Source organism: Plectropomus leopardus, chromosome 20, assembly GCF_026936395.1.
Source record: "Plectropomus leopardus strain MGB_pleo_1.0 chromosome 20, ASM2693639v1, whole genome shotgun sequence".
In the NCBI taxonomy this organism is placed as follows: Eukaryota; Metazoa; Chordata; class Actinopteri; order Perciformes; family Serranidae; genus Plectropomus; species Plectropomus leopardus.
The window spans coordinates 28,317,969-28,344,702 of record NC_142195.1 but is presented as its reverse complement, the minus strand read 5'-3'; the positions used below and the strand labels follow the sequence as shown (position 1 = coordinate 28,344,702).

At 38.1% G+C, this 26,734-nt stretch overlaps 2 protein-coding genes across 4 annotated transcripts; both read right to left on the bottom strand.

Moving 5' to 3' along the window:
* Positions 1-543: 543 nt before the first annotated feature.
* On the bottom strand, positions 544-11,915 carry tor4aa (torsin family 4, member Aa). 3 transcript variants are annotated; one of them, XM_088071488.1, is made up of 7 exons: positions 11,778-11,915; positions 8,347-8,533; positions 8,212-8,233; positions 7,945-8,013; positions 4,227-4,700; positions 2,833-2,873; positions 544-2,424 (listed from the first exon to the last, which is right to left on the bottom strand). In XM_088071488.1, the coding sequence occupies exons 5-7, from the start codon at positions 4,698-4,700 to the stop codon at positions 1,614-1,616; spliced, it is 1,326 nt and encodes a 441-aa protein (XP_087927614.1). In that variant the 5' UTR covers positions 7,945-8,013; positions 8,212-8,233; positions 8,347-8,533; positions 11,778-11,915; the 3' UTR covers positions 544-1,613. The 3 variants fall into 3 exon arrangements, with proteins under 3 accessions (XP_087927614.1, XP_042365781.2, XP_087927615.1); XM_042509847.2 differs by lacking the exon at positions 8,347-8,533 and having other exon boundaries at positions 11,778-11,913; XM_088071489.1 differs by lacking the exons at positions 8,212-8,233; positions 8,347-8,533 and having other exon boundaries at positions 11,778-11,905.
* On the bottom strand, positions 11,563-25,903 carry brap (BRCA1 associated protein). Its single transcript, XM_042509230.2, has 13 exons — positions 25,515-25,903; positions 24,387-24,548; positions 23,678-23,909; positions 23,233-23,422; positions 22,393-22,506; positions 21,432-21,580; positions 20,510-20,585; positions 20,281-20,419; positions 18,610-18,719; positions 18,443-18,532; positions 18,236-18,339; positions 17,452-17,591; positions 11,563-13,644 (listed from the first exon to the last, which is right to left on the bottom strand). The coding sequence occupies exons 1-13, from the start codon at positions 25,591-25,593 to the stop codon at positions 13,427-13,429; spliced, it is 1,803 nt and encodes a 600-aa protein (XP_042365164.1). The 5' UTR covers positions 25,594-25,903; the 3' UTR covers positions 11,563-13,426.
* Positions 25,904-26,734: the final 831 nt, after the last annotated feature.

Genomic DNA, 26,734 nt, shown 5'->3' with positions numbered 1-26,734 from the left:
TCTTAACTCAGTGTTCACTCACCGGCTTTGTTTACTGGAGCTTTAACAGCATCTCAGCGCCTCTTTTCTGCAACAAACTCCATCTGCTGAAAAAGAGATAAAGTTGAACGCAGCGCAAGAAAACTGTAAACAAAAGTTCAACATTTTGGAAAATCTGCGTATTGGCTTGATCTCTAACAAATATCTGAAGAACAAATAACTCAAAAATTGACAAGACATAAATAGAAAGTAAAATAAAAAAAATAAATTAAATTAAAAATTATTATTTAAAAAAAGACCTTAAAAATTTAAAACAAATCAAACTTAATAAAATAAATCTAAATATATTCTGATTATCATAAATATAGTTTAGTTAATTTTGTGTAATCTGCACACAAACCAGTGAAAAAACACAACATTGTCATTTCTGTTCTCGAGGCTAACAGTTATTCTTAATGTCATAAGCATATTTCCCAAAATTTTAAACAATTTCTTTACTTTTTGTCAAACAAAAAAGCTAATTTTTGCACAAAATAAAAAAATTAAACAAAAAAACCCTTAAAGCTGTGTTTACATGGTGTCTTTAATTTCAAGGCACTCACACACATGAAGGTTTATATAACAATATTTGGACTGTAATATTTTCACGGCTCGTCCGAACTCGTCAGCTTGATAACAAATTGGATTTTAATGCTAGCACATGTTTTTAAAACTCATTTCTTTGTCTGTGAACATGTAGTTTATCCTTGCTAAACTGTCTTTAATAATAAATAAACTTTTCGGGGACCATGTGTCTACTTTCCATCTGCAGATAAAAAAAAGAATTAATTACTTGAAAATTCTCACAGTTTTTTTTTTACAGTATATTATTTAAGGAAATCCACGATTTGCACTTCGCAGACACTCTGCTGACTCACAGTTGCATGAATAAAAACGAGCTTCCCCTTTTTTAACATGAATGAATATTGTTGTTACTCATCTCTCACTGTGTCTGGTAGAGCTGCCTAAAATATAGTAGTTACGACAGACGCAAAGGGGTTAAAGGGTCATTTCACCCAAATCATAAAAATACATAAATTCACTATTACCTCTTTTGGTGTTCTGCAATCTAGAAAGTTTTGTTTTTGTTTGTTTGTTTTTTTAAAACATTAATCTCAGATTTCTGCCGTCACCTCAATAAAACGGAGGTGCATGAAAGTTGGAAAATGACATTTGAAGAGTATTTTCTGCTGAAGAAATAGTCCCTAAAATGTTCTTTAAATGTTTGCTTTTTAACGCTGTAAGCTGTAAATCATGTTCCACTTTCCTCCGCTGGGTTTTGGTGAAGGCAGATATCTTCAAACCTGTTAAAAAACATAAAAATCTGGATACATTTTTCAGAATTTGGGTAAACCGACCCTTTAAGGACCGTTTGTATCACTGAGCGTTTTTTTTAAACCTCTTCACAGGATTCACACAAAATGTCCCACAACAAAGTCTTCAGCGTCTTTTGTTGTTGTTTCTCACTCTTAAAAAACGTCTCCTGAAAGCTGCGGCTCCGAGTTTTGTCTTTAGTTTCGGGACAGCGTCTCTCCCGTCTTATTTCTTCATGCTGTAAAGAATTCGAAACATCCGAACATTTCCTGCCGACGATCTCACAGCAGGTTGACCTTTGCCACCACTTGTTTGCAGCCCGTCTGGGAGTACTGGCGGCCCCCCACCTCGGGGTAGTACTGGATCTCCCCCGCCAGCCGCTCTATGTTGGTATGATCCGGGTAGAAGCCTTCGCGAGTCATTTCGTCCATGAAGCACTCCATCACGTGTCCTTTCTCCAGGAGGCTCAGCGGTAAGACGTCCGCCTCCGTCCACAGCGGGTGCAGCTTCTCCAGACTGCTGCGCAATATCGGAGTCAGCTCTTTCATCAGGTTGCTATGACGACCGGACGCGGACGCGGTGATGCTGGAGGAGTTGTGCAGCGTGTGCTTGGTGATGTGGGCGTGGCCCAGGTTGCTCAGCAGCAGGTAGATGGCGTTCAGGTACTCGTTGGACTGCTTGGCGGCGACCAGCCGCAGCAGCGCGTCCAGGATCTCGTCGTGCATGTGCTCGGCCTCGTCGAAGACGAAGAGCGGGATCTTCTCCTCTTCCTCGGCACGCTCCACCATCTCCGAGATGATGGCGGAGAGGTCGCGGGCGCACTCCAGGGCGTCGGCCTCCTGCGGACAGTGGTGGAGGACGTAGTACTGCAGCACCAGCGTCTCGCCGACCACCGAGCGGAAGTGTCCGGCCAGGAGGCGTCCCAGGTGGCTCTTGCCCACGCCGCTGGGGCCGTGCAGGGACACCACCAGGGGCTTGTTGTGGACATAAGTGGACAGGTAGTCCTTCAGGTGGGACAGCAGACCCTCGACTGCTCCCTGCTGCCCAAAAACCTCCCGCCTCAGAGTCTTCTCCAGCCCCTCCAGGTCATACCTGCGGGTGCAAAGGGGCAAAAAAATTGGGTTCAACTTCAAGGGAAATTAAAATTGTGAATTTTGTCAAAATGATTCAAATTTATTGATCTTGTGGAAATTCAAACTGCAAAAATAATGTTTATGACTAAAAATAAGCCACTTAGAGGAAACACTGTGACACAGAGGGCGGTGCATTATCGAGCAGTGGAGGAATAAAAATACTTTCTTTTCCTGAAAGTATACAGTATTATTTGAAAATTCAGGGATTGGTTTTTGGCAAATTTAGGGATTTTTTCTGTCTATGATGTTTAAAATCTGCATACGACATGGTTAATGGAGCCTGAATAAATAACCCTTTTATCTACATTTCATTAATTCTCATTAATTCCCGTCGAAGTTTCCACCTCAAACACATTTACAACATTACCTGAGGACGTGGTCGTCTAGGTTCTCGATGGCGTTGTACACCTGGAGAGAAAGAAGATATTAGGAATATGATGGCAGAAATATGTGTCACAGTTTAATATTACATACTAAAAACATGCTATGCACACGTGTTTATGGGGCGCTGCTTTTTGTTCAGTAAGTGTACATGAATGAGTCACTGACAATAAAGTTTAAAGAAACACCAAAAGAAGAGAAATTGCATATTTAAAACATGCTTAGAATTAATATCCAGTACGGGTTTCTTGCAGACCGTCCCATTGTCTCAAATAAATAAACAAAATAATAAAATCAACTCAAAAAAAAGGAAAAGAAGAAAAAAAGAGGCTTGAATAAGACTCCGAATGTTTCCTCGAGATAAGTGTTGAAGTGTGACTCACTTTAGACCTGAAGCTGAAACAACACGGACGTGACCGAGCATGCAGACAAACGCTCGGTCTATATTTACACACAGACGTTTACGGTGACACAGATTCCTCCCACACAATATTTACAATGAACCTGTACAGCAGCGATACTCAACTGAAGGCCCGCAGGCCAAATCTGGCCCCAGTAAGGTGCCAGGTGGCCCCCCAACCATTTCATAATTCACAATAATAATAAAGTGATTCACACTGGGAACTGTTTTTGTGCTTTTGGTATACGTAAGGTGTCAGCGTGCATAAAACAGCATCAAAATAGAGCTTCGTTATCAAAAAAAGTGCCAGTGGAGGATCCCCCACACCCCGACAGAGGCCCTCGCCAAGACCCTAATGTCCGAAAATCCTAGAAAAGTCCTGGAGACGCCCTAAAACCTTAGAGATATGCATAAATTCTCGAAATGTCCTAAAGTCCTCGAAATACCCTAAAACTGGAGAAATGTCCTAAAATCCTAGAAACTTCCTAAAATCCAAGGAATGTCCTCAGGTCCTTGAAATGTCCAAAAATCTGAGAAATATCCTAAAATCCTAAAAATGATGTAAAATCCTAGAATCATCCTATAAATCCTTAAAATGTTATAAAATCCTAGAGACGCCCTAATTCCAAGAAATACCATAAAATCCTAGAAATATCCTAAAATCCGAGGAATGTCCTAAAATCTGAGGAATGTCCTAAAATCTGAGGAATGTCCTAAAATCTGAGGAATGTCCTACAGTCATAGAAATTTCCTCAAGTCTGAGAAATATGCTACTATTCTAGAGACGCCCTAAAATCCTAAAAAGTCAGAAAAGCCGAGAAATTGTAGAAACCTCCTAAAATCCTAGAATTGTGCTAAAATCCTGAATTGTCCTAAAATCAGAGGAGCGTCCTAAAATCCTAGAAACACGTATGGCTGCTGCGCCTGTCTTCTTGTCCCCCAGTGAAAGCAGGCCTGCGTTTGTTGCTGGGTTTGTTCACCTGGACGAAGACGATGGCGAACAGCAGGTACAGACAGTATTTGGCGCGGCTGTGCTCCTGTTTGGGACGGGCGCGGCACCTCCCTCTGTTGGGAAACAGGACCCTCCTCCTCTTCCTCTTCTTCTTCCTCTGAGGGACGGGGGGCGACGGGGTGGAGAAGCTGGAGGGGGCGACCCCGTCGAAGGTGAAGATCTTGGGGCTGGTTCTCAGGGCTAATCCTGTGAGGGTCCCCGGGGCCCCCAGGGCCCCCAGGGCCATCTCCTGACGCCTCTTCTTCATGGCCTGGTACTTCTGTTTGATGCGGATGACGGCGCGCAGAGACGAGGAGAAGCTGGACAGACTGGGGACGGGACCGTCACTCTGTCGTTCATCTTTTTCTCCTTTGTCCTCCATCTCTTCGTCCATCTCTTCGTCCATCTCTCCGTCCATCTCTCCCTCCGTTTGAGACGTCGACGTGCTCTCCTGGTCGCTCATCTGCGCGGAAAAAATGCCTTTAATGGACAGTTTGATTTAAACAATGAAACACGACTATTTTACGAAAAGGAGTTAATAATAGTGACAAACCCTCAGCTCTACGGAGCATTTAACATCTTTGAGAGCTTTGGTTTAGTTTCACGTCCTCAACTTTACTTTTCTGGTTTGTTTTTTTGGCTGAAAACTCTCCGTACACCCCCTGACCGAACACGGCGGAGCAGATAAACATTCGGATATTTTAGGGGCTGCTGGGAGTCTGCTGAATGTGCAAACAAGTTAGTCATTTTAGGACGTCTCAGGGACTTAAGTGATTTTCTAGGATTTTAGCACATTTCTAGGATTTTGGGATATATCTAGGATTGTACAGTATTTATAGATTTCAAGAGGTTTCTAAGATTTTAGCACATTTTTAGGATTTTAGCACATTTTTAAGAGTTGAGCACATTTTTAGGATTTTTGGGATATTTCTAGGATTTTAGGACATTTCTTGGATTTTAGCCATTTTCAAGGATTTTAGCATATTTCTAAGATTTGAGCACATTTTTAGGATTTTTGGGATATTTCTATGATTTTGGGATAATTCCCAGATTTTAGGATATGTCCCAGAGTTTTGGATGTTTCAAGAAATTTTGAACATTTCTTGGATTTAAGGACATCAGGGTCTTGAAGAAGTATTTCACTGCTGGAAAGATGGTAATTTTTTTTTTAACTAGTCCATCTCTACAGTAGAAAGACAAAAGTTTGTTTTTTTTTTGAAGAAAAAAAACGAGAAAAAGGACTTTGGCATTTGATTTTTGCTCAAAAGGTAGAAAACCTACAACTACTGAGGCAAAGGCAAATTTCATGCCCAAAGACAAAGTGCTTTCCAGAATAATCCAGTCAAAGTTCATCGCAGCTCCGTCACAAAGCACAGACATATTTCGGCTTTGGTCAGGTGGAGGGAAGTTCATTTACAGACGAACCACATTGTTCCGATATAAAATCAGTTAAGTGTGCCTTTGACAAACTATTTCTACACTGTGGTTTTGTTACTGTTACTTAAGTAAGAGATCTGCGTTTGTCCTCCCCCTCTGCAAACAAACCAACCATCCTTCCTTTTTCTGTTATCTAATTTTAGCTCCTCAACATCAGCCGCAGCCACACGGCCGCACGAGCTGCAGATGTAAAACTGCAGAGTCATGCCATCCGTTACAGAGAGAGTGCCACATTTCGTGAATTTACTTTCACTTTTCTGATAGAACATTGTCAAACTGAGGAAAAGAAGAGCTAAATGCCTGAATTTCAGATTCAAACAGTGGTGATGAAAACTGCTGCAGCTCGAGTTGAATTTGAGCAGAGTTGAAATAACTGCAGCCTCATTTCTCAAGAGAGCTGATAACGCATCTTAATGGTCGACAGCTCTCTCATCAGTCAGCTCGGATTCTCTCCGATAGCATCTGTTATGTTGCATCTCGCTGCTTTAATCACCTAAAATGACTGATTTGTTATTTATTCCCTAATTTGATCAGTTGCTGCGTCTTTCTTTCATGGACGGATGTCCAGGCACGCAGCTGCTGTTTCCTCCAAACACGATATTCAAATCCAGTTAATAATACTGTGGCAACGCTCCTGCAGGAACAAGGAAGTGAAATTTTATCAGGAACTTTTGTCGCCTGAGCTGCTGAGTTCACACACATTTCCAACAATACATTTCAAGGACTATTCCAGGACTTTTCTATGACCTTAAACTGCATTTCACAGACTCAACATTCTCTGAAATGATCATCGACACTCCTGTTTCAGCTTTTTCATGATAGTTTTATATAGATATAACCAAGGGACTGTTTGTTATTGAGGGCAAATATATATAAATGTATAAGCACTGACTTTTTTTGGCTTCAGGGGGGAATAAAACTTTAAATGGCTGTATCTTGTATTTTATTCACCATATATATTTATTTGGGAAGATCTAATCTTTGGAGATTTAAAAAAAAAAAAAAAAATGTTTTCTGGGCTATTTCTGAAGTATAACCCCCCCCCCCCAAAAAAAAAAAGTAAAGCATTTATTAAATGTTGGCGTTTTTTATTTTTGGAGATTTTTAAAGAGAACATGCTGATTTTCTGTTATTTTTGAAAAAAAAAACATTCTGGCTTTTTTTAAAAAATATTTTGGGCAATTTTTAAAGAAAACGTTCTGGTAAATTTTTTATGGGGGGGGTGTTTTTGTTTGTGGAGTAAACATTTTGGCAATTGTTTTTTATTTCTGAAAAAAATATTGGCCTTTTTTTCTTAGTTTGGACGGCATGTTTCTGCAAAAATCACGAAAATGACACCATTTATCACAGCCAAACGCTGTAAAACAGAAATTATCACTGATTTTTTAAAATCTTCCAACGGTCCTTGGACAGAACTTGTCTTATTATACATATCTGTGTAACAGCTTTCCATGACTTTCCCAAAACTTACACCAGGGTATATCTAGTTTTCCAAAACTTTTCCAAGCTTGGTAATTGTTTTTTGCAAATTCCATGACTTTTCCAGGTTTTTCATGACCGTATAAACCCTAATAATCACTCTGCCTGTGTAAATGCACATGCTAACTTTGTACTACACACTTATTTAAAGTTTTACAGACCTTAAAAGGTAAAATCATGCATTGCACCTGCTTTGAAATCAACTCGTGGTTGCACACATTCATCAAATCTGCTTTTCTGCCTTCAAATAACTCATGTACTTCAGGTTTGTCTGCAAAAGTAGTCACTCTTGCACAATCAGTCTGCAAAAAATTGATATTGAAGAAGCTCTAAATGTGACACTGTGATGTTTTGAAGCGCGCAGTGTAAATTTTTTAAGCCTTACATAAAAGAAGGAACTCTGTTACACCCAGAGGAGGTCAGCTCAACGACTAACCGTGTCACGTACAAACGAACTCAGTCAATACTGACTGATACAGTGTGAGTTATGTCTCCTGGCAGAGCACAGAGGAAAAGAGCAGCACTGAAAACCAGTGAAAAATGAGTGCAGGCATTGTGATCGAGATCTAAGTCAGATATTAGTCTTGGCACAGACGCAGACGTGGTTTTAAACTTGCACGTCCTGGTCTCGCTTTACTTCAGCACTCAAGAATTCAGCAGAGCTCACTGATAGAGAGAGAAATGAGTATCCACCTCTGTGCTCTTTTCACATGCATGGACCTGAGAGGACGGGCCGCATACCAAACATTTTAGAGCTCTCTGAGGATGATTGCAGCGTGAGGAAAAAATACCTTTTTGAGAGGTTTTCTTTCTTGAGATCTGCAGGAGGTTTGGCTGCAAAAACATGCAGAAAGTTGAAGCTGAAACACACAAAGAGACACAAGTTGCAGGTTGGTAGCTCTCCTGAAGTGTTTTTGTTTTTTTTGGTGGAGTTTCACTCAGAACAGAGGTACTGGATTAGTACCTCACACCCAGCTGCACACTTAACAAAAGGAGGGAAAGGGGAGCTGGGACACTGAAACTTCAGGAAAAACATGCAAGAAGAAAGGTTTTCTCACCTCCAATGTGGCTCAAATGTTCCTAAAAAGAGAGATTTGTTTTAGTCCATAGTTTTGGGAGTGAAGGAAGCAGAGAGCAGCTCCACACAGCACACAGCTCGACTCAGGAAGAGCCCTCCTATCTGTCTATCTCACCTCCAAACCATCGCTGGCTCCTCCTCCTCTTTCTTCCTCTTTTATTCTCTCAATCTTCTTTGCGCTGGTTCAAAGGCTCACACACGTTACGCCACACCCGCTTCATTCAGCAGCTTTTCACGCTCACTTGTGCCTTTTTAAAACACAGCAAATCCACTTCGAGTGCCTCGTTTCAGCTTTTCCAAACCTGAAACAATATCACCTTTTTTCTTACATTCAGACACTTTTCTGAAGTCTTTAAACATCTGAAAACAGACAAATTTAGTCTGATTTCTATGGACGACATGAGGAAAAAGCCAATGATCAGCTTAGCAAGAAATCTTCTGCAAATGAAATGCACGAAATTATAAATTATTAATGTAATTCATTTTTGTATATAAAGGCTCAGGAAAAAAATGTCCAGCTATAATTATAAAAATCATTATTATGTTTAAAGGTCAAAAGCATTTCCATTAAAAAATACATAAATAATTTCTGTCTTAATAATTTCATGCTCAGTTTTGGTCCTTTTGGGGAAAAAAAGTAAAAACCAAGCCAATTTGCTCGGGTTTAATTAAGGCTTAATGATCTTGGCAGGTGGAAATTAAATCCTAAATTCAGAGCATAAGGTTAATTTATAAAATAATTACTTCATGCATGAAATGAGCTTTTGTGTCAGTTACTCACCACCTGTTACACTGAATCTATAAAGAAAACTTTCTTGTTTTGAAGGAAGAATCCAAAAAAACTGAATTCTTGATGAACTGAAGTAAACGGAGTCTCATTTATCCACTCGCATGTTCAGATGCATTTTTAACAAATGCAATTGTGCTAAAACTAATATTTAAAACACTTCCACATGCAAACAGCGTGCTCAGGTGATTTGCAGATTTTGGCTCCTCAGATGTGAGGATTCGCCGTGTATCGACTTCTTCTATGACTGGAGCGGCTGAACTGAAGGTCAGACAGCAGTTCAAACAGCGTCACTTTTGGGGAATTGCATTGAGCCTTTTGTGACAAAGTTTAGTGGAAATGATTCATTAATCATGAAAGGTGACGGTGACTTTGCAGCCTGGTTGCGTGGGTGTCCTGACTTCAAAGGGATAAAAATAGAAAACCAAAGAGGTGCGGCAAATGTTTGCATGCTTAATCATTTGCCTACGACCAAATGGGTTAAAACGAGGCCTGCTGCACGCTGCACAATGCATCTACACAACCAGGCTACGCTGCGTTTGGTACGAGGAGTCGCTCACATTCATAAGGGACTCGAAAAAAGCTCGAGTGTGGGACTTTCTGCATAGATGGTGAGAAAAGGAAGCCGTCAGTCTCTAAAGGAAATTCAGGAAGTCTGAACATTTGTCATCCTTCAGTGTGTTTTTCTACATCAGCGTCTGTACACAGTTTACTCTCTACAAGCTGCTGGAAGTAAACTGTTGCAATAGAGAGATTCGTCACACTTGACGGCGTTTTTGGAGCAGATGAGGCAATTTGCTGCTGCAGATGTCAGAAAGTCTGAGCTGCAACAATGAAAGCTGCAGATGACGAGGATTATTTTTAGCATGACGCATCAAAGGTGTGAGAGCAGTTTCTCACAGAGTTTGCGTCACTTAAACGTGGTTTTGTTTGACATTACCTCAGTGTACTGCAAAACAACGCTGACAACTTAAGAATACTAGTCATTAACCCTTGGGGGACTGTTTGGTGCATTTTACACACTTTTCATTCTTCCTTTTTTGATCATTTTGGCTGTGTTCATGCATATTGCATACATTTTGGCAAGATTGTGTATTTGAGTGTAATCAGTGAATTTGCAGCTCAGCTCCTACAATAAGTCTAAAATACACTGTGGAAACTAAATAGTTACATTCAGACTGTTCAGGTCAAAAAATGCTCCATTGAAACCCATTCAAACTGACATTTTTGACCCCACAGCCATCAGAGCAGAAAAACAGGACTTGTATTATATTTATAATAATTTCATATCTAAATCTAATTATTTCCCCCAATTCTGTGATTAACAGCGCTGCTTTCCCATCTTGAACAGGCAGCGTAAAACGGGCTGGTGACAGAGCGAGACGAGCTGTTTCCCCGTGTCTCAGCTCACTTTTGGCAAGAAAGAAAATACGTTTATTTCTCAAAATATTAGCAACAAAAATAATCTTCTTTTTCTACACTTTGAATTATTATTATTATATAATATAACAAATTCTGTGCCTTCTATGTCACAGCTCTGAATGAAGGCCTTTCGGGTTGGTTTAAAGCTTTTATACAAATATACTACAAGTTAAAAATCACAAAAAAATGCACAAATACTTGAAAGGAGTGCTGCCTCATCTACACGCTGACCTCTTGTTCAGGGTCGTACCTTTAAGGTTGTATAGATCTGTTTCCAAAATACGTGGTGTGATTGGTGCTTTGTTTACAGGACAGATGTACACGCTCACACCTGACACACATAAAGGTCAGAAAACACAAACTGCATCAGTGGCTCCCAAATTTTTAGCTCGTTTGTGGTGAAAAAAATATCACATTTCTTAATATAAGATGTAAAAATACTACAATACAAATAAAAGTCCTGCAGCCACAATTTGTATAAGTTAACGGGTAGTAAAAAGTACTTGGGTCATTTTCAGTGTATTATATTAAATTATTGGATTATTATTACTAATGCATTAACATGTAAGGTGCAAGTTTCAACTAACCAAATTATGGAACTACTTAAAATTTAGGCTGCAACTAAGAATTATTTTCACAATTAATTACTGAGATTATTTTCTTGATCAGCCGTTTGCTCAAGTTGATGTTATAAAATGTCTTTTGTCCAAAAAGCAGTCCCCAAATACTATTTTTTTTTACCTAATAAAAAAATAAAGCTGATCCATTTTCTGTCAAAAAACAGCTCTACTTTTAACCATAAAATAAATAAATACAATTATTTATTAAAAGATATCAATAATAATAACAATGTTATTATTTTTAATAATAATAATAATAATAATATTGTCCTATTTTTTCTCATGTACTTACCTTTTCTTTTACGATATTTGTACACGATTATGTATGTGGGTGTCTTCTTCAATATTTACTGTCTATTATTTGTATTTTTTTAATGTATTGAATTGTATTTCTACTGTCTTTTTATTTTGTTTTTCTGAGGAGCAAGTGAGCGGTCTATGTCAAAGTTTTAACACTGCTGTTTATGGTGTCTGAAGGAAACAATAAAAATCTAAATTAAACAACAAAAAAAGTGTTTTAAATTTTAAATACGATTAACAAATAACTACAGCTGTCAGACAACAACAACAGAGGAGAAACAGTGGAGTGAAAAGTTCAATATATTTCCCTCTGAAATGAAGTGGATTATTAGTTTAAAGAAGCGAAAAATTTAAAATAATCACGTATCACAAAACAGTACTGTAGTAAATGTACCTCAGCGTGTGGGAATCACTGACCTAGACGTTAAAGGGTTAACTTCCTGCTCCTCCCAAAAAGCTTCCTGTCAGTGGGCCTGCTCTGGCTTCTCTCCACTTTCAAACACCGATCAGCTGCACAGAGCAGAAAAAGACGTCAATGTTTGGCCTCCGTCTCTCCCGTCCGCCTTTGAAATCCTCAAGTTTTCAAAACTGAAGCCAAAATCGTCCGTGCTTGCAACACATTTTTTTATGTTACCTCCAGATACTGAAGTCGTTATCACCAGAAAACAAACTTTTTTTCCTCAACTTATTTTTATGAGCGATCAGCAGCGACATGTCAGCATTCCTCTCATGTTTGACCCTTTGAAACCTGGAAAGACATCCGTTTTCTTTTGTTCAGTTGCCTTTCACGACTTATTTAACACTTTGAAACGTGAGAAAATTGGTATGAATTTTCTAAAAAAACATGGAGGGAAAAGGCAAAAATAACTTTGCAAGAAAAATCCCACAAATTGACAACGAATTAGTGAAAAGTGACTGAAAACTACCTTAAAATTGTTTTACAAAATTATCAAAAAACTATGGAAAAAATCCAGAAAACTTCATAAAAAACATTAACCTTTTAGAAATACATGTATCTCTTTAATTTTCAGTATTTTTGGAGGGTAATTTTTTTGTTTGGTTTTTTCTTTTTACATTTTATTTATTTTTGCTTATTTTCAGGTAATTTTTCTCAAAACTTTTTTTCCTGGTTTTGTGATATTTTTTGGGCTTTCTTTCTTTTCTTTTTTTTTTTAAAGAAATCAAGCCAATTTGCTCAGGTTTCAAAGAGTCAAAACAAGATGTTTATATTTGTTTGTATGTTTACTAAAATTATTTTCGAGTTCTTTCATAATTATCCCGTGACTTTGAGTGAGCAAAAGTTATTTTCTGCCTTTTGTTTCCTCCTGAATCGAGATGAATGAACCCCTTATCACGAGAAAACGAGCTTTGAGATAACAAAATAATTCATCTTTAGATAACAACATAAAAAAATCATTGCAAGCACGGTTGTTTTAAGCTTCCGTAGTTCAGTGTTAGCTTTGGATACTGCTGAAATATAATGTTGGAAAAAACAGACATTTCAGCATTTTACTTAAGAACAGACAAAAAACAGCCTAATAGAATTTAGGAAAACATGATTTTCCGTTTTACAAAGCAAATATTAATCCACCAGCTTTTTTTTGTCAATTTCTCACACGTACAAGAAAATCTGAAAAGGTGTCAAACAGACTTTGATAACAAAGTGGGAACAAATGAACAGAATTCGGATCTAATAAATACACGTATGACCAAAATAGCTACTCATTTTTCGATTTGGAAACAGCAGAATATATTCACATCGCACAGATGTTGAATATATTTGGCAAACACGGCCAGGCGTCGGCTTTCATTGGCGGAGAAATCCACCCACGTGTTCCACTTTTCTTCGGGTGGAGGCTACATTAGGTAAAGGTGGGAAACTGTGCAGGTAAAATATCATCTCTTTTTAAATCTTTCTTCAAAAAGCCGAGCGTCACGTCTTCATTTTCTCCTCCGAGTGCTTTTTGGGGAACCACGAGGACGCCGACACGTTAACAGAAAGGACAGAGCTCGGGGTCAGCGCTGAGAGATTTCCAGCATGTTCCAGTAGAAGTTTGAACCGCCGCCTACTTCCTCTTCCTGCCGCGGCCTCTCCTGCCTCTGCCGGAGGACGGGCCTGCTCCGGCGCCGTCCGACGGGCTGGCGGCGATGTTGATCTGTCCCTCCTGGATTTCACTGCGGGCCTCCGGAGACAGGTGTTCGATCTGCTGCTGCGTTTCCAGATAAAACATCACGTCTCTCAGCTGCTCCTGCAGCTCCGCTATCGCCCCGTCCTTAGACTCGCCTACAAGACAAGATTTAACTTTATTTATAATCAGAATAATAATAAGAAATGCAGCCAAACGTGCTTTACAAGGAAAAAATGAAGTGCTTCACAAAAAAAGACACAAAAAAGTAAAAAATAAAATAAAATAAAATCAGAGCAGAATACATCTTGTGCATCTTCACATAAATAAAAGCCACCTGATAATACGAGTAAAGGTCAATGGCGGAGAAAGAGTTAAAAAAGACAAAGAAACAATGGGTTAAGAGAGTGTGTAGGACTGGAGGAGCGAAACCATGGCAACGCAGGCGAAATAAAAGCACTTTATGCTTATTATTATTATCATTCTATTTATCGGCCAAAAGTTTTAGTGTAGGAATCATCGGGATGACCCATCATGAAGTCCCATTATCGGCCATAATTATCCTCCTGATAATTATCGTGCATCCTTTGTTATTTTGTTTCAAAGTGACAATAAATCAGCCAAATCTGGACTGTTTTTAAAGTGAAAAGCGGAGCCCTGATTTTCAAAGAATGAGTCATGACGAAGTATCACCAGATTACTGATACATGCACACCTCCCTGAACTCGAAAACCAAACATAAACTCCAAAATATTTGCTTAACGTTACTCAAAAATGTAAAATACTTCATAATGTATACAAATCTCAGTGATGACCTCATGGCTGCAGCCGCCACACAGCTGTGTCAACTTCCTGTCTGCACAACAGCTGGAAAAAAACAGACCTACAAATGTTGAGAAAACCATAATAATCACAGATGATAAATACATAAATGTGATAAATCAAAAGCAGCGAGCCGCCATGATCACACAGTGGACGTACGCTGACAGATGTGACACCCGGCGAGTACAAACACAGTCGTGTCGCCCTTTAGCCCGACGAGACGTTACACTTACATCCTGTGACGCTGTGTCAACCAGCTAAACCCAACATGGTGAAATACTCCGAGTGACGAAAACTTTCGGGGAAATGCTCAAAAACACAGAAGTTGCTGAAGAAATCAATAACTCTGCAGCTGCTGTGACAGTCAATCGTTCAGATCCGGTCCAGAGAGGACTGTACATTTTAACAATTATTTTATCATAATTATTTTAACAATTATCAAACGGACTCCAGTGAAATTTCATGCAAACATTCATGTTCCTCTGAGGATGATTAAAAAAAAAAAACAATCAAAACAGGTAATAAAGTAAAAAAATGAGTACATTTGGTTTTTTTAAGCTACGGAAAATAGCCACATAACTGTATTTATAATTATCATAATTATATATTTTAAATTGTTTTACAGAATTGCTGTTTTTAAGCTCCCTTTTCAGGTAATTTACTTGTTTATTTGATTTCTTTAATTTTTATTTTTATTTGTTTTGACATTTTCAGGTACTTTTGTGTTTTTTGTTGGGTTTTATTTAAGCTTTTTTCACAACAGTAACTTTAAAAACCATCACACGGATTCCAGTGAAATGTTCCTCTGAGGATACATTTTTTTCAAATAAAAAAGAGAAAGTTTAAAGACAAAAACAAGACAAACAACACTTCGACAGAGTGCAAAGAGCAGTAAACAATTCTGTAAGAAATGTTCCACAATTGCAAAAAATGTGTAAAGCTAGGGGAAAATATCCATAAAAACTGTACGTATAATGACTTTTTCGGGGTTTTGTTTTTATGCAAATTTTCTTGTAATTTTCTTGTATTTTCTAAAACTTTTTTTCAAATTTTCAGGTCATTTCTAATCTTTTCTGATAATACTATTACACTAATCGCCCTTTACGTGTTTATTGTTTGTTTCCAATTTGTTTTCTTTCTTAGTCTTTTACTTCATTTTAAGGTCATTTTTGTGTTCGTGTTTTCGTCTACATTTTTTTCTTCTATTTTTTGAGTCATTTTTAATCAAAATGCTCACTGCCTTTTTTTAACCAAAAGAATAATGAAGTGCTAAGTTTCATGTACGTCTGCGCACAAAACACGAAATCTTGCTCTGCTTCGGTGGTGAGAAATATCTAAATATCTAAATATCTCTGGAAAATCGCTTGTCTCAACAGAATCTCTGCAGAGCAATGCAACAAGAACAGAGAGGATTTATTTACACAAGTGCTGATTTAGCTGGAGTCACTAAAAACCACGCAGGCGAGCAAACGCCTGATGCATGAGTGCAATCGCAACATCGCAGAGCTAAACGCCGACCACAGAGACTTAAAATGAAATCACATAATTAGTACATGTAAACAGGAAGCCTGAGGTAATTAGCAGGAGCTTAAATTGAGCCGTGGTTATCTCCTCGTGGTGTTTAGTGTGTCACATCTTTGTAAAGTCTGTGGATTAAACTTACTGATCAAAAACAAGTGAAAAGCCACAAAGTGTGTGTGTGTGTGTGTGTGTGTGTGTGTGTGTGTGTGTGTGTGTGTGTGTGTGTGTGTGTTCTGCGTAAACAGAGAGCTCACAGGCTGGCTTGTTTAAACAGTCCTCATCCTCTGAGCTCAATGCTTTAAGGAAAAATACAGGTATGCTAAACTCAAGACCTAAAATTTCCACTCAAACCTCCAAACTGACATTTATGTTGCCCTCAGGCAAACTGCTCAAACGTCGCGTGTGTGTTCAGCTGTCGGCATCAAACACTGACAGAAAGAGGAGGCTGTTTTGATGCGACTTTCACTGAATTAAATGTATAAATTCATTTTTTAAGTGTTTCTTTCACGCGTCCACCTCTCCTGTCCGCCTGCTGGCTGTGACTCAGGCTGCAGTTTGTTTATGCTTTGCAAATATTAACATATCAAAGAGGAAGTGCTCGGACCTGTCTACCTTCAGGCCTTTTTTTCCTCTATCAGAGCATCGCCGTCTTTCTGAACGTCTGCCAGACAAACATTTGATGAATTCCTGTTGCGTAACCGAGCGTGGTCCTGCTGCTCTGAATTTTTGAGTCTGACAATAATCGATGATACGGTGTGGTTTATATGAAGCAGATAGTGGATTTGGCAGCAGCAACAGATGAGATAATGTATGTAGAGATGTCTTTTTTCGGGGGTTGATCCGAGTTTATATCATGAATCTGCATCGGCTAAAATAAATACAATCAACGCTGATATTTTATAAACATTTAGGTAAAGAGAAGAACTGATTAAGTCGATATCCAATATTAAAAAGACTCAAATTGGGATTATGGAAGACGTAAACGAGTATTAAAAAAAATGAGTAAATTGTTGGGTACACTGCAAATGGCAAATTATAAATAATATATATAAATAATAAAAATATAACATTAATAATAAATAATATATTTTAAATAATAAATATTAATAAAAATAAACTTTACAAGGAAAGTAATGGACAGAAAAATTAATAAACATAAATGTCACATTTTATTAATGAATTAAGTAGTATATTTATTTTTATATTATTTTTGGTAAATTTAATGGCATATTAATATATTTATTGAGACATGTATTTATTTATTCATGACAAAACTTCACTGGGGTATCTGTTGTGATATACGTTATTGTGAAGGTATTACACTATTAAAATTATCTGCACAAAAACATTGCAGATATTTACTGAAACTTAACTTATATCTTAACATTTAAAAATAAAATTGCTCACAGTTTCTTTTACTTGTTATCTTGTTGAAAGTATTAAATTCCACTGAACTTAATCTGCACCAAAGTCGGCCCTGATAAATGAGTGTATACCAGCATACAGCGGTCTGCAGCGCGCTTTAGGGGGATCTGATGGACGATTTAGAAATATGTGATATGTTCATCAGTTATCTCCTCCTCCTCCTCCTCCTCCTCCTCCTCCTCCTCCTCCTCACTCACCGCTCTCTTGTGCTTTGCGCTCCTCCTCTGCCAGCTGGGCCTGCAGCTGCGCCTGATTGGCTCTCAGACAGCGGTTCATCTCCTGCTCCTCCTTCAGCTCTTGGCTCATCTTCAGCACTCGGCTGTTGAGCTGAGTGCACCTGAAAACACAAACGCAGGAGGTTTTGGAAACTTGTGCAGAAGAACTAAAGTTAATTACAACTTTTGTTTGATTTCTGTAGCTCTGTCTATAATTTTCCTTTGGTAGAACATTTTAACATCACGCGTTTTGACTTGCCCTAACAAGAAAACCTGGTGCGACTCATTATTTTAATGACGTGTCAGGAAACACAATAACCAAGTCCATGAAGTGACTCCACTTAATTGATGTTTTACCTGTTTTGACATGTCAAACTGTCGTTTCCTGTATTGTTGACTGGTTCAGTCGAGCTTTTTAGTTGTCGTAAAGAGGAAATTTGTTTTTGCAGCAAGTCAAAACCACAAACGTTACAAAAATTAAACATGAACACAATAAAAACACTAAGAAAACTAAAGAAAAGACGAGCGCTGTACTGTGTAAGTAATTCAGAATAAAATATAGGATTTTTGATAAAAACAAGGAAAGATGCAACACAAAGAATAAAAATAAGACCTGAGAGGTTTGTAATGTATTAGATTAAAGAGAAGAGATGTCAACTGTTAACCGTTATTCACTTAATTCACACGTCTTTAACCTGCACTGATTTTATAGAGCAGTGCAGGAATATTACAGACAAAATAAACTGATTCGTCGCTCTTCACCTACTTTTTCTCGATGCTCTGCTTCTCTTTGCTTATTTCCCCGAACCGTCGCTCCAAGTTATCGCAGCGCTCCAACGTCTCCTTAAATTTGGACTTCATGTTGTTTATCTGAAAGAGTTAATGTGCACAAAGCGATCAGAAAAATCAGCAGGAAAACAGCGTCAAACCTCCTCGCGGCCTGACAGCGTGACCTGCGTGCAGCTCTCGGTACCTCCTCGGCCGTCTCCTTCTCCAGATGAACGATCTTATTCTCCCAGTAGATCCTCTGAGACTCCAGCTGACTCGTCAGCAGGTACGAGTACTGCGCACAGGGAGGATTCATTACAGCATTTCTGTGTCCATTTGGCAACAAAAAGCAACAAAAAAGGAAATTCTTACCTCTAGTTGGAGTGCGTCAATTTTCTCAGCGTGGCAGGTGTCTCCCTCGCACTCGTACTGCACCATCTTCCCGTCTGTCTTACTGGCAACCAGCCGGTGCACGTAGTTATCTGCAAAACACACAAACAATCAATTAAATCAACTATTTGCATCATGATTTTAGTCATTTATCCAAGCAAAAAAACTTTAAATCTGCTGTTTTTTCTCTGCTTTTTTATCCTGATAAACCGTCATCTTTGAGTTTTGAGGACTTTCTATTGAGACGAGAAAAGTGATCTGAATACATCAATCTGGCTCTGGGAAATCAGAATCACTCTCTTATGACATTTAACTAAAGAAAAATTAAGTGAGAGCGATTTGGCTCGAGAGTATGACATTACAGGGTGAGAACACGGTGTCAAGCATGGACTGATCTCTGATTATCACTCAATTAATATGTAACGACACAAAAAAGAGCCACAAAACAAGCAAAAGAAAACACAGAATGATCCCAAAAAGATGCATGATTACTACAAAGAGATACAAAACCACCACAACTGATCACAGTACTTCCTGAATTACTGCATAATGGCCAAAAGACCTTTATAAAGTTATAATAAATGGGGCTGGCTCTATCATTAATGCTATTAATTAGGTTCTGCTGCCCTCTGTTGGCCAACTTGATTAACACAGCATGATAACCCATACATTCGTGGCCGCGACTTTCCCAAAATTTCCCCACATCCACTCAGTCATGGAGTGTAACTCCGTTTGTGCTCATCTTCAGGGCTAAATTCAGCATTTTTTTATCAACCTGCTTTAATATTACACACACTCGTATCGCTCTGCGCACATAATGCACTTTTCAAAATCAAACTTTAAAAAATATTTCACATTCTTATTATTTTCTACTTTCATCAATTTTTTTTTAGACCAACATAAGTCCTAATTACAAATATCAAATATATATATATATATATATATATATATATATATATATATATATATATATATATATAATATCTTAAATGTCAGGTTTTTGTCATGATGCCACTATGTTTTTAGATTTTAAAAAATATTTCTTTTTTTTTTATTTTATATATTTTTTTATATATTTTCAATATACTGAATGCTAAGTAGATTTTTTCTTGATTATCACAGCCTGAGATATGTCGATGATTAGCAGCAACAATGATTTTTATACATTATTATGTTCTGTGCAGCATCAAATACTCATAAAACTCTGCACACAAAATGCACTTTTCAGTATCAGGCTATACAGAATATTACACATTAATATTATTTTCTACTTTCATTAAGTTAAATAATAATAATAGTAATAATTTCCAACAAATGTAATATAAAAATGAAAAAAAAGAAAAGTTTGTTGTAGTAATTTGTTTATTAACTCAAACACCAGCCAATGGGTTCGAGCAGGTTTGGGCAGAGCGGGTCAAAACGTGTTGAAGCAGCACTTTCTGTAAGTTATAAATAACTTACAGAAACATAATTATGTGCAATACAGACTGGATGCAGCAGCTCATTCATTGTCAGTTTACAGAATTCCCACATTACATTTTACATTTGCAGGAAATTTTATATTACGTTTGTAGTTAGCAATTGCCATTACGTTTGTGGGATTATTACGTTAAAAAGCTGCAGATTCGTTTTATGTTTGCAGGTGTTACATACCTCCTGCGTAGTCCCAGACTCGGTGGTTGGTGAGCTGCATGGCGTAGGTGTGCTGCGTCTCCTCGAAGTGCTTGTACGCATGCCGGCTGACGTAACGACCGCAACCGATGTGGCCGCAGATCAGACAAATCCACAGGTTCTGCACAGAGCGGAGAAATGCGACGTGAGAAAAGGTTCAGTTAAAAACAAAAGTGACATAAAACACACAGACGGACTGACTCTCGGTTACCTCCTGCACGCCGCACTCAAAGCACTTGTTCTCTTCGACCGGTTCTGGTGTTTGGCAGTACCTGCACACAGGACACCTGAAAAACACAGCACACACACATTCATCTATTGTCCCACGTGTCCTTTGTGACGCAGATGAATACACGAAAAGAGGACAAAAACAAACATCACATGACATGAAGGCCGGAGAAATAACCAGCGGACCAAGAGTCAGGTGAGACAGCAGCGCGTGATTCTGTCGTCAGTGAGAAAGTTCCTTTATTTACATGTTTGTACATCAGTTCTTTATGTTTTTAAACACTTTATTTCTTTTTTTTTATATCTTAAAACAAAAAAATACAGATGTCAAAAACAGTGAACATCTAAATTTACTAAACAGATCAAATACCCCCATCCCGCCCTCGCCTCCCAAAAATAAAACAAGTAAATAAATAAATAAAACGGAAAAAAACAAGAAAAAAAAGAAAAAAGGAAAGAAAAATAGAAATTGTATTAAATTTGTTGCATAATCCAGAAAAATTCAAGTCCAGCCAAAATTATAGTGTTATGTACAATTTACAATTCTTAAAACGTAAGATAACAGCTGCCAGGCCATTAAATTTGTCACTAAATCCTCTGAGAGGACTCATGACGATTCAATGAGTGTGACGATGTCTCGTCCTTGATGTGACGATGTCTCGTCCTTATACATTAAGAAGAATTCGCTCCTGCAGACACCAGATCAGTTTAAACTAAATAAAAAAACAGCAAAAATAAATACATAAAATAAATAAATCACAAAGCCCTGATTTTTATATAAACATGCCCATAAAAAGAGGTCAGAAATGAGCTGATCTCTAACACGCAGAAACACAGGACAGTGTGGTGATTCGTGTGTGTGTGTGTGTGTGTGCGTGTGTGCGCGTGCGTGTGCGTGAACTCACGAGGCGTCCTCCCAGCGCTGGAGACACTGGCTGTGAAAGCTGTGGTTGCAGAGAGTGGTGAGGACGCCGTTAACGGACTCGTCCATCCTCTCCAGGCACACGGTGCACTTTGGCAGCTCGGTCAGCTCCATCACCGGCAGACTGGCTCCCTGACGAGGAAACGAGAATTTAGAGAGAGGTGATCAGTGACGAGAGATCACAAGTTATTAAGGTCATTCTTTATTCGACCCACCGCGAGGAAATTTCATTCATTCATTCATTTATTTAAAGCCTGAGAAATATGGGACATATTGTGGGTAAACCCTTTCTTTAAAAAAAGAAACATTGAGTAACAAATAAAGAATGAACCAAAAATTAGCAAGAAATTAGTAAAAAAAAAAAAAAAAACAAGAAAATAACCTGAAAATTAGTTAAAAAAAAAAAAAAAAGGGTAAAATAGGAATGTTAAACAAACAAAAAACAAGGCAAAAAGACTAAGACAATGTATAATTCTTTAACACTATTTTTAAAAATGTAACAATTATGATTAAGAAAATATTTTTCCCTTGCTTCTTTGGTGTTTCCCTACAAATTTTCCCTTTTTTTTTTTTCAAAATGTACTAATCAAATGCAATTTGGGGAACATTTCTTACCAAGTTGCTCATTGCCTTTTTCCCCACGTTTTTGAAAGAAATCACACCCATCAGCTCGGCGCTCAAAAATTTAAATACTTGTGAAAATTGTCTAAAAGCAGCACGAGAAAAGTGATGTTGCTCCAGGTTTCAAAGGGTTAATAAAGAGCTTAAAGACACTACACATAATAAGTTTTCACTGAACGCTTCTGCTTCAAAAATGCCAATATGGTCGAAACAGATGCTGATCATTTTTTGTAGGCTGACAAACTGTTTAATGACTAATTAGAGCAGCTCCAGGTTTGAGGAATAAATTGGGGTTAATAGTCAGTTTTCGTGGGTGTGTTTACCTCCTCAGACTTTATAACCTCGGCCCGCTCCACATAGACCAGCTGGCACACGGCGTCCTCTATGGAGTTGAACTGGCGGCCGTTACACGCCGTGTAAAAACTGTCTGCGTCTGCCTGAAATGAGACAGAAACAAGACGAGCGGCATTAAATCAGACAGCGACTAAAGTCAAAAATATTGATGCAGAAAAACTCCACATACATCACAGAGTCCAAAGTCTAAAGCTGCAAACTAACAGTGTGACTGAGGAAACAGCACGTCACATCCGTGAGCCTCAACTTCCCCCCACAGCATGAAATCGTTACCGATGACACCGAAACTGAAAACTCAGATCAACTGATCTTTAGACAAAAACAGAAACAAAAAACATACAGAAACCTCCTCATTATGGAAACTGAGAAAAATAAAAGATAAATAAATAAATGTGCCCTCAGGAAGTGGAACAGGAAAAAGGTAAAGGTAAATATGCTTTAAAAAATAAACTGAAGGGGAGGCAAATGCGGAAAATAATTCAGAAATAAATGTATAAATAATTTCACAAATAAATAAATACATTTAAAATGAATAAATAAATATGTTAAATAGAAAATAAAATGGGAGATATGTGAATTAATATGCAAAATGGAAAATAATACATAAATAAATAAGCAAATAAATATGAAAATAAATAGACTGAAAAATTAAATGGGAAAAATGAATACATTGATAAATAAAATGAAAAATAAAATAATTATTGGCATTTTTATTTATTTACTTTTTTCTGATTTTGTCAGTTTCAGTCCTCCAATCCTAAAAACTTCATTTCAGATAAAAAGAAACTGTAATCCGGCCGAGATCTCACCTGTGAGCAGAACTTGATGAGAACCATGTACTGGTTCGGGGTGGAGTCCCGTATGATCTTCATGTGCTCCATGACGTCATTAAAAGGAGCCAAAAGCTTCATGAGGTCGTGGCTGGTCATGGTGGCGGGGACCGTCAGGATGCACACCATCGCGCTGCGTCTCACGTCCTCCGTCAGTGACGTCATTTTACTGCAGCAACATAAAAACGCCTTTAGAAAAGCTCCGATACAACAAACAACGCACAATTTTAATTTACTGGAGCTCTTTCATGGATTTTTTTCAGGGTTGTGTTCATCTGGCGTCCCTGTCTAGTCTTGTGCCTTTTTTTTGGTTGTTTATTTTTTTTTCTGCCTGAACTTCAGAATCAGAAAAAAAAGTTAAAACATACACGTTAAAGCAGCAGACGACCTCTGAAGTGATGGACAAACGTCAGGAGAGACTCACTTGGTCTTGTAGAGGTGCATGATGCCGTGGACGATCTCCACTGACGGGTTCCCGCTGAAGAAGGAGATCTGGTCCGGCAGCTGCTTGGAGGGCGAGTCGGGGGCAGCGCTGGTCGCCTCGCCGTTCTCCTGAGAACCCTCGGTGACCTCCAGACTGTCGGCTTCAGTCTGAGCCGCCGGAGCGTCACTGTCCTGCTCTGACGAACCTCCGGGGTCCTCGCCTCCTCCTTTATCTGCAGAGACAGAGAAGCACTTTCATCACCTGATGCATCTAAAGCCAAAGTCTGGTGATAGTCTATAGTTCTGTTAACCCTTTCAAACATAAGTAAATTGGCTTGATTTCTTCAGAAATAAAATAAATAAATCTATAAATTAAAAAAAAGACAGAAAAAATAATCGTTTTTTTATTTATAATTTTTTTATTTTGTGCACATTTTTTCCTTGTTTTAAATTAATTAATTAATTTATTTATTATTATTATTTTTATTTTATTTTTAATTTAAGTTTCCATAAAGCTGCTATGCTTTTTTTTTTAAAGATTATTTTTTGGCATTTTGCCTTTATTAGATACAGAAGATTTGTGGGCTGGATTCAAACCCGCGGCTGCTGCAGCAAGGACACTGCCCTCATATATGAGGCGCCTGCTTTCTCCACTGAGCCACCGGACGCCCCAGTTCCTGTTGGTTTTAATCCAGTATGGACGTCCTCACCTGGACTGGGCTCAAAGGTCTCGATCACCATGTCCCCCATGGCTCTGCTCCCGAGGTGCTGGTGCAGCACAACCGCTCTCTCCAGATCCGTCTTCCCACTCAGAGTGTGTTTGGCTAAACCCAAAGCTTTCTCCTGCAGCTCCTCATCGGACATGCCTTCAACTGGACACAAGAGACAGCTTCTGTTAGGGACTGTGCTTTATTTATCAGAGGAGAGTGGCGACGTTGTTTTTCTGAAGCTACAAAAACTTTTTCCTTGAGCCTCTGAAGCAAAATACATCACCCTCCATCCATTAATAAATATATGTACATAAAATTTAGTTGGGATTGGAGCAAATGCAACAAGCAAACAGCACAGGAGATAAGAGTTATCACAAAAAAAATAAATAATGACAATTTCTTAAGCAACATGCAAAACCTGCTTAAATATTTTGTGTAGAGAGACCATCGAACATTTCTGGATATGAAAAATGGTGTGATTATGAAAAAATGCCTTTCAAGTCCGCCAGCAGGATTTAAGGTTCAGAGGATATTTAAAATAAATACAAAATACAACCATTTGAAGTTTCATTTCTAACTCTAACCCAGCAACAAGGAATCACTGACAGTAGTACACACCTTTTCCAGTTTGAGTCTCACTAAAGTGATTTTGTTTTCTGAAAGGTGTTGTTTTGGTAAATGTTGTAGTGTTTATGAAATGATATTTTGCTTTCTGAAATGTTGGTTGTGATAGTACATTTTATATTGTTTTAGAAAACACTGTAGTGTTTTGGGCAATGATATTTTATTTTATGAAATGTTTTGTTTTGGGAAATGTTGCAGTATTTCAGGAAATGTTGCAGTTTTTTGACTGGCAGGACAACCACAGTATTTTGCTCCCTAAAGCAAAATAAAATTTTGTTTTGCACCTACCCCGCCCCCCTTAATAAATAACGAACAGTCCCCAACATCTGAGTATGTCAATATCACGTGCATAAATCATGTAAGTATTTGTTGTAACTCGTTAATAGGATTAATTCAATAAATAATTAACCAGGATCTTCAGTTTAAGGTTGTCTGTTAGCTTCCGTGCTAACTCCACACAAAAACAGCGACTTTAAACGCTTTAAAACGACAAACTTAACTCACCAGCAGAGTACTGGAAACCTTGTGGAGAAGGAGACTGGTCGGCTATTTCCAGACGGATAACGACCAGAGACACGCTCATGTGTTTTAAATAAATTTACACTTTTACAAAGAACAAAACAAACAAAACAAACCCGCTGACAGCTAGCTAGCTCACTGTAGCAAGCTAATTAGCCTCGGCTAAATACAACTAGCATCAAACGCAGAAAAAGAACAACGCTGTTTAGTCCAGTGACACCAGTACACTTGTCATACTGGTTTTGTCTTCGCCGACCACAAATACAAACGTTACATTTGTGATTTTGCAGCTAATACGCAGTTTAAGACTTTAGCTAACGTCGCTATCTCACAGCTGTTTCGATCATGCTGCTCTTCTTCGTGGATTAAATAAAGCGGCGATATCTAACATCAAGTGTCGCGATGCCGCCTACAGGACAAACTGTGTACTGCACCAGCTGCGACTTAACCCTTTAAAACCCGAGCAAATAAATGTAATCCCTTTCAAAAACATGGGAAGATGACAATGAGCAACTTCACAAGAAATTATCAAAAAATCGCAAAGAATTAGTGAAAACTTACAAGAAAAATTAATTGAAAATTAGCGTGCAAAAAAAGGACAGAAAAATGGTGAAACAAAACAAAACAAAACAAAACACAAAAAAATTTAAACATAAGCAACTTAAATATATAATTATAACTAGTTATTTTTAAATAATTATTCTTAAAATATGTATATCTCTATGTCTCTTTTCTATTTACTATTTTTAATGCATTTTTTTCTCACATTGCAAGTGCTGTGCAAATTAAGATTATTTTTTATATTAATTAATCTATGAATAATTTTCCCAATTAATTAATACGTTTCTCAATAAAAAGTGTGTTTTGTACCTAACATTGCAAATGCTCTGCAAATAAAGATATTTTTAAAAAAAATATCAATTAATCTACAAATAATTATCTCAATTAATAAATGGGTTTATTTACATGAAAATAGTGAAAATTGCTCAAAAAAATTATTTTTTTTGTTCCACAAACAGTTCCCAACCCTCAAAATGTCAGCAGGGGCTGGCTCAATTTGCGGCAGCGGCACCTAACTGTGGCACCTCGTGTGGCACCCCCAGATGCCGCAGCTAGGTGCCGCTAGCAGTCGCAGCAGATGCCACGTGCCGGGAGGTGCCAGGAGGTGTCAGGAGGTGCCAGTGCTTGTGCCACTGCTTGCCAGG